We start from the raw sequence: 11087 nt of genomic DNA on the forward strand, positions 1-11087 counted from the left end.
CCCTTATCCCAGTGCCATGTCCCGCTGCTGTCCCAGATTGATGATGTTCCTTAAATTTCCGGGTTTCATGCTCACCCGGCTCAAGAGGGAAGCAGTGGCTCGGGGTCCTCTGCTGCGTGAAAGAGCGCGCTGGCGCCGTCGTCCTGGTGTGAGGAGTTCCATCAGCCTTTCCCTTCCCGAGAGAGGGGGGGAGGGAGAGAGACTCTCGCCCGCGAGCCCGGAGGCGGCAGCGGTGGTGGCAGCTGAGGAGGTGGCCTGAGGGAGGAGGAAGAGGAGGGGATAGGGAGGGACGCAGAAGGCTGGCGCTTCAGCGGCTGTGGCGCCGCCGCAACCGCCTCATTCCGGATTGACAGCATCTGTCAATCCTACCAATGTATGCAACTCTTTACAATAGCAAAATCCCTTATTTTGGCTGCTGATCCCTTATTTTCGAGACTGCTGGTCCCTTATTTTCAAATCTGTAAGTTGACAGCTATGCGTTGGTCTGATGTAGTGGAAAGCAAGTGGTGTTGTGGCTCCTGGAAGATTGCCCCGAAGAGAAAGTGGCCCTTGGACTGAAAAAGATTCCTTACTCCTGGTTTAAAGGTTTCTCTTTATGGCACTAGCCAAGTATTATGTTGTAATGTGAGCGTTCTTCCTGTTTTCCCTCCATCGCCCTGTGCAGATCAGGGAGGAGATCGACAAGTTTGGAATTAAAGTTTACCAGTTTCCTGAGTGTGATTCTGACGAAGACGAGGACTTCAAACAACAAGACAGAGAGCTGAAGGTGAGGAAGGGAGAAAAATATTTTCCATAATACTTGGTCATGGTTAGGGATGAGACAACCTTTCAGTTTGGGGTTGTTTCAGCTTTTCATTTTGTCCGTCTTAAGTTTTCCACATTTTCACATCAGTTTGCAATTTAATCGTAATGAAAACTCACCAGCATTTCAGTGCAAATGTTTCCCTGTGGTTGCGAATTCCTCAGGATGCGGCCGGACCTCCGGAACGGATCCCGTTTGCAACCGGAGGTACCACTGTATATGTGTAGCTGAGTCTTTAAAAGCCTGGGACACAAATTTTCACAGCCCTCTAGCAGCTATGGTGACTCATTTACCAGAAGTAATGTGTTTAATATTAACTCTGGAAGTGTATACTTGATTCTGAGCCAACTAAACTTCCTAGAGCAAAATATACATGAAAAAGCTTAGTTTAGTGAGAATTGAGTATATGCTTTCAGAGTCAACACTAACACATTACTTCCACCACAGCCACTAGAGGGCCGTGAAAATTTGTTAAGTGTGCATTAGTTAAGTACCGTATTTTTCAGTGTATAACATGCCCCAGTGTATAAGACGACCCCGATTTTGGGGGACTACAAATTAAGGAAATGGGGGGGAGATTGCCCAGAGTTGTTGAGCTTTTTTTTTAGGGGGGGGGGATTGCAGACAGTGCCAATCGCCTGCGGAAGCCACCAATCATCTGCCCGCTTGCCACCAGCTGCCACCAATTGCCACAGCAGCAGCCAATTGCCAGCAGGCCTTGACACAGGCACCAATCACTCGCCCAATCGCCGCTGCCGATCTCCTGCTCATGGCTGCCACCAGTCGCCCGTCGCCCCTCTGCACTATCCGTGTATAAGCCGAACCCCAATTCTTGACATTTATTTATAATAATAAAAACCTCGTCTTATACACGGAAAAATACAGTATATGTTGAATCACAAAATATAATAATAATAATAATAAATTTTATTTATATCCCGCCCTCCCCAGCCGAAGCCGGGCTCAGGGTGGCTAACAACACTAAAATAGTGCAACATTATAAAACATCATAAGAATTAATTAAAATCAAAATTGATGGCAACCATAAACTAAAGTATTGTAAAGATTGCCAAAGGAGGGAGTCAGGCTGTGCCCTGACAAAAGGCCTGGTGGAACAGCTCTGTCTTGCAGGCCCTGCGGAAAGATGTCAAGTCCTGCAGGGCCCTTGTCTCTTGTGACAGAGCGTTCCACCAGGTTGGAGCCGCAGCCGAAAATGCCCTGGCTCTAGTTGAGGCCAGCCTAACCTCTCTGTGGCCTGGGACCTTCAAGAAGTTTTTATTTGAGGAGCGTAAGTTCCTCTGTGGGGCATACCAGGAGAGGCGGTCCCGTAGATACGAGGGTCCTAGGCCGTGTAGGGCTTTGAAGGTTAAAACCAGCACCTTAAACCTGATCCTGTACTCCACCGGGAGCCAGTGCAGCTGGTATAGCACCGGATGAATGTGATCCCGCAGCGAAGACCCCGTAAGGAGTCTCGCTGCGGCATTCTGCACCCGCTGGAGTTTCTGGGTCAGTCTCAAGGGCAGCCCCACGTAGAGCGAGTTACAATAATCCAGTCTGGAGGTGACCGTCGCGTGGATCACAGTGGCTAGGTCAGGGCGAGAGAGGTAAGGAGCCAACTGCTTAGCTTGGCGGAGATGAAAAAATGCCGCCTTTGTTATAGCTGCAATCTGCGCCTCCATGGAGAGGGAGGTATCGAAGATTACACCCAAACTCTTAACGGACGGTGCTGGCACTAATTGCACCCCCGCAAGAGATGGGAGTTGCCCCCTCAATCCCATATCGTCCCGTCCCAGCCAGAGGACCTCTGTCTTCGAAGGATTTAACTTCAACCGGCTCCCTTGTAACCATCCAGCCACAGCTTCCAAGCATCTGATCAGTGTGTCTGGGGCCGAGTCAGGATGGCCATCCATCAACAGATAGAGTTGGGTGTCATCAGCATACTGATGGCAGCCCAGCCCAAAACTCCGGACAAGCTGGGCGAGGGGGCGCATAAAGATGTTAAAAAGCATCGGGGAGAGAATCGCACCCTGAGGCACTCCACACACCAAGGAGTGGCGGGATGACAGTTCCCCCCCAAGCGCCACCCTCTGTCCCCGACCAGAGAGAAACGAGCGCAGCCATTGAAGGACTGTGCCCTGGATCCCCACGTCGGCGAGGCGGTGGTCCAGAAGTTCATGATCAACCATGTCGAAAGCTGCTGACAGATCTAGAAGAATCAGCTGCCCCGACCCGCCTCGATCCAGCTGTCTACGAAGATCATCTGTTAGGGCGACCAGAGCCGTCTCGGTCCCATGACCAGCGCGGAAGCCGGACTGGAATGGATCCAGAGCCGATGTTTCATCCAGAAACCTACCAAGCTGTTCAGCAACCGCTCTCTCAATCACCTTACCCAGGAATGGAAGATTCGAAACTGGGCGGTAATTGGATAGATCTAAGGGATCTAATGATGTTTTCTTTATGAATTTGGACACAAATGTTGTCCTAAAATACCCACACTTGATGCGTGAACATGGTCCTCTCCCTCCTTCAGCATGTCAGGCAAACATCTAAAGCAATATGGACCACATTTGCCTATCCAGATATTATTGGACTCCCAGACCCATCACTCCCAATCGGCATGGCCAGGGGTTGGAGCTGATGGGAACTGTTGAACCCTGGGCCAAGAAAACTGAGGAATCCCTCACTCTGCTTCCTTAAATCTTCTTTTCTTCCACTGGTCTTCTCCAACTGCTCTGATCTCTACGTTCTTTCTCTGTCCATGTCTGATCATGTCCAATAAACCCTGAAATTATCTTTCCTCCCGTTCCAGGAAAGTGCTCCCTTCGCAGTCATCGGCAGCAACACGGTGGTGGAGGCCAAAGGTCAGAGGGTACGAGGGCGGCTCTACCCTTGGGGAATCGTGGAAGGTGAGCCATGGTCCTGGGAAGTGAGATGGGAATCCTGGACGTTGGGTCTCCGAAAAGCTGTTTGGCCCTCCTAGCTAAATGGAACCTGCTGGTTCAGGGGCAGTCTACCTCCAAGTGCCAACCCAGAGCAGGAAGCCCATGCCTCGGTTATTTATACTACAGTGGTACCCCGCAAGATGAATGCCTCGCAAGACGGAAAACCCGCAAGACGAAAGGGTTTTCTGTTTTGGAGGCGCTTCGCAAGACGAATTTCCCTATGGGCTTGCATCGCAAGACAAAAGCCCATAGGGAAATGCTGGCGGTCGGGAGCAAAGACTTTCGCCCACAGCCGGCCTTCAGAAGAGGACCTCTTCTGAAGGCCGGCGGGGGGCAAAAGTCTTTGCTCCCCCCCGCCTGCCTTCCCCCCCGCCTGCCCCGGGCGATCTTAAAATGCTGGCGGGCGGGAGCGAAGCGTTCGCTGCCGACCCCCAGCATTTTAAAATCCCCCCCTGTCCCGGGGAGATTTTAAAATGCTGGGGGTCGGGAACGTTCGCTGCCGACCCCCAGCATTTTAAAATCTCCCCGTGTCCTGCCCCAGCCTGCCCCAGCCGCCCCACTTCGGAACGCTGTTCCGAAGCGGGGCGGGGGGCGGGAACACCTGCCCCAGCCGCCCCACTTCGGAACGCTGTTCTGAAGCGGGGCGGGGGGGGGCGGGAACACCTGCCCCAGCCGCCCCACTTCGGAACGCTGTTCCGAAGCGGGGCGGGGGGCGGGAACACCTTCTGAAGGCGGGCGGGGGGCGAAAGTCTTTGTCCCCCCTGCCTGCCTTCCCAGGGGCTTTTAAATCGCCCCGGACAGCGGAGAAGTCCTCCGCTGTCCGGGGCGATTTTAAAATGCCGTCCGCCAGCATTTTAAGATCTCCCGGACAGCGGAGAAGTCCTCCGCTGTCCCGGGGTTTTTTAAAATGCTGGGGGTGGGAAGAAAAGCCCTTGCCCCCCCCCCAGCCTTCAGAAGAGGTCCGGGGACAGACTGTCCCCGGACCTGGTCTGAAGGCGGTTTCCCTAGGAACGCATTAATTGATTTTCAATGCATTCCTATGGGAAACCGTGCATCGCAAGACGAAAAACTCGCAAGACGAAGAGACTTGCGGAACGAATTAATTTCGTCTTGCGAGGCACCACTGTATTTAATTCTACTCTGATTTCTGCTATTAGCAGTCCCCCATGGACCAGAAGCACGACTCATGACAACGAGGAGTTGTCTTTTCAGTGTGGAGGGTCCAGCGTTATGGAACTCCCTCCTATTAGAGGTCAGACATTCGCTGCCTCTCATGGTGGCATCTCTGCAGGGCTGCGGGTGCCCCGGCACCCACAAAAAATTCAAAGGGCCCCCTCAATGTTCTACAGCTGGGCGGGCTCCAGCCATGGGAGCCAATTCCAGGCAGCCATGGGTGATTGGGCACCCACAAGAATATAATTGAGGGGGCTGGGCACCCACAGAGTCAATGAGAAAAGCTGGCAGGTGGCAGTGAAGATGCCTATGAGAGGCACCCTTTTCTGGGTGGGTGGGTGTGTCAGACATGGAGGCAGAGTCTCTCTGAGCCCCTCCCTGCAGAAATAGGGTGCCTCACTGACTGCGGAAGAGAGCCACCACACACACATGTAATAATGTTAATATAATAATTTATTATTTATACCCCACCCATCTGGCTGGGTTTCCCCAGTCAGTCTGGGCGGCTCCCAACAGAATATTAAAAATACGACAAAACATTAAACATTAAAAACTTCCCTAAACAGGGCTGCCTTCAGATGTCTTCTAAAAGTCAGATAGTTGTTTATTTCCTTGACATCTGATGGGAGGGCGCCACCACTGAGAAGGCCCTCTGCCTGCTTCCCTGTAACTTCGCTTCTCGCAGTGAGGGAACCTCCAGAAGGCCCTTGGAGCATAGCTGTCAACTTTCAGATTTGAAAATAAGGGATCAGCAGCCTCACCTGTCCCGGGGACAGTCTACGGGATATGTAACAATCCAGGATAGCAGCGGGAAGCAGTGGGAAATGGCGCTGGAATAAGGGAATTTCCCGCAAAAAAAGGGAAGGTTGACAGCTATGCCTTGGAGCTGGACCTCAGTGTCCGGCATGTGCAGGTTTGCGCGTGTGACGTCACACATCTGCGTTGTGGCGACGGGCACCCACAATCCTGAGGGTGAGATGGTACCCTTATCTCTAGCGGCCCCTACTCTGACTGCAGTGAGCTCTGATGGGCCCTCCCGCTGCAGGTGAGGCTCTGTTGGAACCTGTGGCAGTAGCCGGAGGGCCTGACGGAGCCTGCCGCAGTCACAACAGGCCCTGACGGACCTTTCAGAAGGTGCGTCGGGGCTCCTACCAGTCATGCCCACGCCTTGGGCACCCACAATGTTGGGAGGAACCCAGCACACCTGCTGCCTCTGGCAGGTTTCAGGCACCAGGTGAAAGCAGTTTTATTTCAGGAGACCTTTGTGGTGACAAATGCTGTTTTATTCTCCCGGTGTTCTAATTCATGTTCTAAATTCATGTATATTTTTGTTTTTGCAAGGAGATTTAGGACCCAGGTGTGATGAAGAGCAGGGTATATATATATATTTAAAATAATTAAATGAAATAATACTCTGCTTTTCCTCCCCTCCAATGGGGGCACTCAAAGCAGCTAACGAAACCCAGCAAACGATTAAGCAAGTAACGGCAACAAGCGCGTAACAACCACAGCGCTAAAAGCATGATATAAATAACACGATGTGCTAAAATGGCAAGCAGCATCAATGGAATTCAGAGAGCCAATGGTCAAAAAACTCAGAATGCGCTTGCTGGGGAAGCTTTTAAAACAATCTCCCCCAACCTGATGTCCTCTAGATCAGAGTCCTCCAATTAAATATATTAATTGTGTATATTAAATAGTATTAACTATATTGCAAACTCTTTCATTTATGATGTGGGAATTAAATTCAGTGCTGTGGCCCGCAGGTTCTGTGTCAAAGTACTCTTGCGGCCCACGTGGTCAGAAAGGTTGGACTGCCCTGCTGTAGATGCTGCTGGACTCCAGCTCCCATGAGCCTCAGCCATCATGGCCAGTAGAGAGAGATGATGGGAACTGTAGTCCAACAGCACCTGAGGGGCCAGATCTCTCCCCACCCCCTGCTTCAGAGGCCTCTGGCAGGCTAGTATTGGAGCATAACCCTGGGCCTTACTGTAATCCGATGAGGCCATGTCTATGTTCCCAATCACTAACAGAGGGGATATGGAACAATGCCATCTCGACTAATTGGAGACTTAGCAATTTGTGAGGATGTAAAGTTCAGTGTTGGACCTGTGGCAGCAGTGGCTCCTTTAGTGACTTCCACTGGTGTCTGCAAAGTGCCTCATCTGCCCTAATAATAATAATAATAATAATAATAATAATAATAATAATTTATTTATATCCCGCCCATCTGGCTGGGCTTCCCCAGCCACTCTGGGCGGCTTTCAACAAAATATTAAAATACAGTAATGCATCAAACATTAAAAGCTTCCCTAAAAAGGGGCCAGCCTCCACACACACAAACGCACATGCACACATGCGTCGTATGCAATTAAAAAACCAGCGTCCCCTTGAAATTGCGTATTTCTTTTCATGGGTTCCCCAAGGCATGTCAGAGGAATGTGTCTGAAATGAGCTAACCGGTGGATTTCCTTCCACCACCGCTTAGCTGTGCTTGTCACGTTTATTCTCTAACAGTTCCTTTTACAGTCATACACATTGTTGTGTGTGTGTGTGTGTGTGCACTTGAAATAACAATACGGTTAGGATGTAAAGGGGGATTTTGGTGCATACATTCCCCTCCTCACCCGAGATTTGTTTGTCTGTTGCTGTGTGCCAAACGATGCCTGTTGTTGCTGCTTCCTCAGTGGAAAACCAGGCACACTGTGACTTTGTGAAACTGCGGAACATGCTGATCCGAACACACATGCACGACCTGAAGGACGTCACCTGCGACGTTCACTACGAGAACTATCGGGCGCAGTGCATCCAGCAGATGACCAGGTAGGGTCCCCCTGAGGTTCTGCTCTGTCAAGGGATGAATGCGTCTGTGTGAATCAGCCCTTAGAGACATAGCTGTCAACCGTCCCTTATTTGGTGGGAAACTCCCTTATCCCAGCGCTGTGTCCTGCTGGTGTCCCTTATTGATGATGTCCCTTAAATTTCAAAGGAAGCAGCTCCTCTCCCTCCCTCCCTCCTTCCCTGCCGGCCAGGGCGGAGGGAGGCTCCAACTGTGTTGCTTGGCTGCGTTGCTCACCCAATACGAAGTCTAAGAACGACTGGGGCGTGGAGCTTGCATGCCTTGTGCTGATCAAATCGGCCGTGTTGCCTGGGGACTCGCCTTTGCTCAGCGCTTCCCAGCGGAGAGGTGATGGTGGCTTTCCTTGCTGCACCTCCTTTGCTGGTTTGCTGCGCTGTGGGAACTACCGCTTGAGGCTTCGTTTGGCTGCTGGGCTGGCTGGACTTTCTGCCTTTGGCTCAGGAGCTGGTTGACTAAAATCCCTTATTTTGGCTGCTGGTCCCTTATTTTCAAATCTGTAAGTTGACAGCTATGCTTGGAGCTGTTGTTGTTGTGTGGCAAACGTCTTCTGAAAGTGGGATGATTTCTCTTCTGAAAATGTGACACGCAACATTTCAGCGAAGGGCCTTAGCTCAGTGGTGGAGCCTCTGTTTCTGTTTAATTCAGCCCTTTACTTAAACTAGAATCTTTATTTATTCTTTATTTATTATTTGTTGTTACCAGCCATTTGCTTCAGATTGAGTTTTTTTTTTACGAAGTAATAATAATAAATAAATAAGGAAAAAAATGTGCACCCCACCACCGAGACCAGTCCATTGTAACTACCCAACCTCCCAAAATTTTAACACCTCTCGCGATGGTTTGACCCCTTTCCGTTTTAACAGTACAAATTCTACAAACAGCCTCCATATCTCCTCAAAATCATTTCTCCTGCATATTCCCTGCCTTACCTTAATGGCACATGCGAATTTATCATTCATAGGTATATCCCACACCTTTTTATACCATTCTTTGGTTTTATATTCTGCCTGCCCCTTCCACTTCCTAGCTATAATATTTTGTGCAGCCGTCAATAAGTTTGTGAGCAAGTCCTTCATAGCCTGCAAACCTTCCACCCCATCATAAATTGATAATAATGCTACCGCTGAACTTTTGGTCAGCTTTAACCCAGTGATTTCTGTTATCTCCTTAAACCAGATTGAGATTTAAAGTTGATGGTTGGCTGGATGAGTGAATCAACTATATATTTTGGAAAACTGTTCATTTTTCACTATGCATTTGGGCATAAACCACAGAAGGTTGGCGGTTCGAATCCCCACGACAGGGTGAGCTCCTGTTGCTCAGTCCCTGCTCCTGCCAACCTAGCAGTTCGAAAGCATGTCAGAGTGCAAGTAGATAAATAGGTACTGCTCAAGCGGGAAGGTAAACGGCGTTTCCGTGCGCTGCTCTGGTTTGCCAGAAGCGGCTTAGTCATGCTGGCCACATGACCCGGAAGCTGTATGCAGGCTCCCTCGGCCAATAAAGCGAGATGAGCGCCGCAACCCCAGAGTCGTCCACGACTCAACCTAATGGTCAGGGGTCCCTTTACCCTTTACCTTTACATGTAACTAAATCTTGCATGGTGGTGCCTGAAATCAAGGAGCAGATTTCCGTCCATCTTTGGACACAATTGGACACCATTTTGAATCAATATGGTGGACTGAACCTTTCAAGCCTGCACTGTTTTCAACCAAATTTTGCATGGCGGTTCCTGAAATTATGCACCCCCCCCATGTTTGGATACAATGGGACACTAGTTTGAATCAAGATGGCAGACTGAACCTTTTAAAAATTGCACTGATTTTAACCACTGATAACCCAGGTAATTAAGGGGATTAACAGAGATGGTTCTACCTTTCTCCTTTCCCAACCTTTTCTTCTTCCATATCATTATCAAACTTTGCACTGATTTTTTTGTTGTTGTGCTTAGAGCTCGCAAGCAACGGCAGGTACAAGATTGTTGGTGAATGAATGGATAAATGTTGCAGGGGGACTTTTTTTCCTGGAGTGGTAGTGGGAATTTTTGTTTTGTTTTGTTAGAAAAGTGTCTTCTGAGAACTTTTGACTCGTCACTACTGCCATAAAGCAACCTCCTGGATTGGAGAGTTAATGAAACCCAGCTTAATTCGCTCTCCCTTTTTCTCCTGCTCATGTTTTTAGCAAGCTGACTCAGGATAACAGGATAGAGAGCCCCATTCCGATTTTGCCGCTCCCAACACCGGATGCGGAAACGGAGAAGCTGATCAAGATGAAAGATGAAGAGGTAAGGAAGCATTTCGCTGTTGGTCGCTCTTGAGACATCACCCAAGCTAGCTATCTTCTTCTTGAATTTGGAGCTGTTTGGGGGGTGGTGGTGGTACTTTTGTCGTGCGCTGGAGCACTTTACCATTGTTAGAAGGAATTTCTGAAAGGCAGTATTTTGTCCTGGATCTTAGGGAAGTTTTTATATCTGATGTTTTGTTTTTGTTTTGTTGTTGTTGTTGTTGTTGTTGTTGTCGTCATCATCATCATCAATTCTGTTGGGAGCTGCCCAGAGTGGCTGGGGAAACCCAGCCAGATGGGTGGGGTATAAATTAATTATGATAATGATGATGATTAGGCAAGCCAATTGAAAAATCACGGTTTTTTGGCATTTTTGTAAAAAACAAAACCCTCAACAATCTTGGTGGTCCCCTAAAGAAAAGCTCAACCATTTGGGGGTCTTCCTAAAAAAAAGCTGAACAACTTTTCGGGGTTCCTGCTGTTTACTTTTTCAAATATGGCAACCCTACCATTGTTCACTCTCATCTTGAAAAAGGATCAAGTGTCATGCTGGATCAGGCCAATGGACCTTCTGGTCCAGCACCCTGGCTCATCAATTAACCCAAAGCATATTTGCATACTTAGGAAAGTATATTAAGAAAAAAAGAGAAGAAGAAAACTTCACTCATATTAAGTCTTCAGAACTTCCACAGTCATTGGTGTCGGTAATAAGTGTGTGTCATTTTGTCATCAGTGACGGCACAGGCACTGTCCAATAGGTGCAATCCCAAAGTCAACTGTTTTTGAAGGAGGCTAACATTTAACCGGAGTGACGCAGGTGGTGCTGTGGGTTAAACCACAGAGCCTAGGACTTGCCGATCAGAAGGTTGGCGGTTTGAATCCCCGTGACGGGGTGAGCTCCCGTAGCTCAGTCCCTACTCCTGCCAACCTAGCAGTTCGAAAACACATCAAAGTGCAAGTAGATAAATAGGTACCACTATGGCGGGAAGGTAAACAGTGTTTCCGTGCACTGCTCTGGTTTGCCAGAAGC

General features: G+C 49.3%; 1 protein-coding gene across 3 annotated transcripts in view; it reads left to right on the forward strand.

Moving 5' to 3' along the window:
* The window catches only part of SEPTIN5 (septin 5), a 39916-nt gene that overhangs the window by 20771 nt on the left and 8058 nt on the right, over window positions 1-11087 (forward strand). For all 3 annotated transcript variants that reach the window (XR_014519923.1, XM_083479064.1, XM_083479065.1), the window contains exons 8-11: window positions 665-766; window positions 3612-3708; window positions 7605-7740; window positions 9956-10058. Coding sequence is in view for 2 of the 3 variants with exons in the window: in XM_083479064.1 (XP_083335190.1) it covers window positions 665-766; window positions 3612-3708; window positions 7605-7740; window positions 9956-10058 (438 nt within the window). In the remaining variant the exon portion in view is untranslated. The remainder of the gene's footprint in view (window positions 1-664; window positions 767-3611; window positions 3709-7604; window positions 7741-9955; window positions 10059-11087) is intronic.

Source organism: Podarcis liolepis (assembly GCF_965112155.1).
Source record: "Podarcis liolepis genome assembly, chromosome: 15".
Classification (NCBI taxonomy): Eukaryota; Metazoa; Chordata; class Lepidosauria; order Squamata; family Lacertidae; genus Podarcis; species Podarcis liolepis.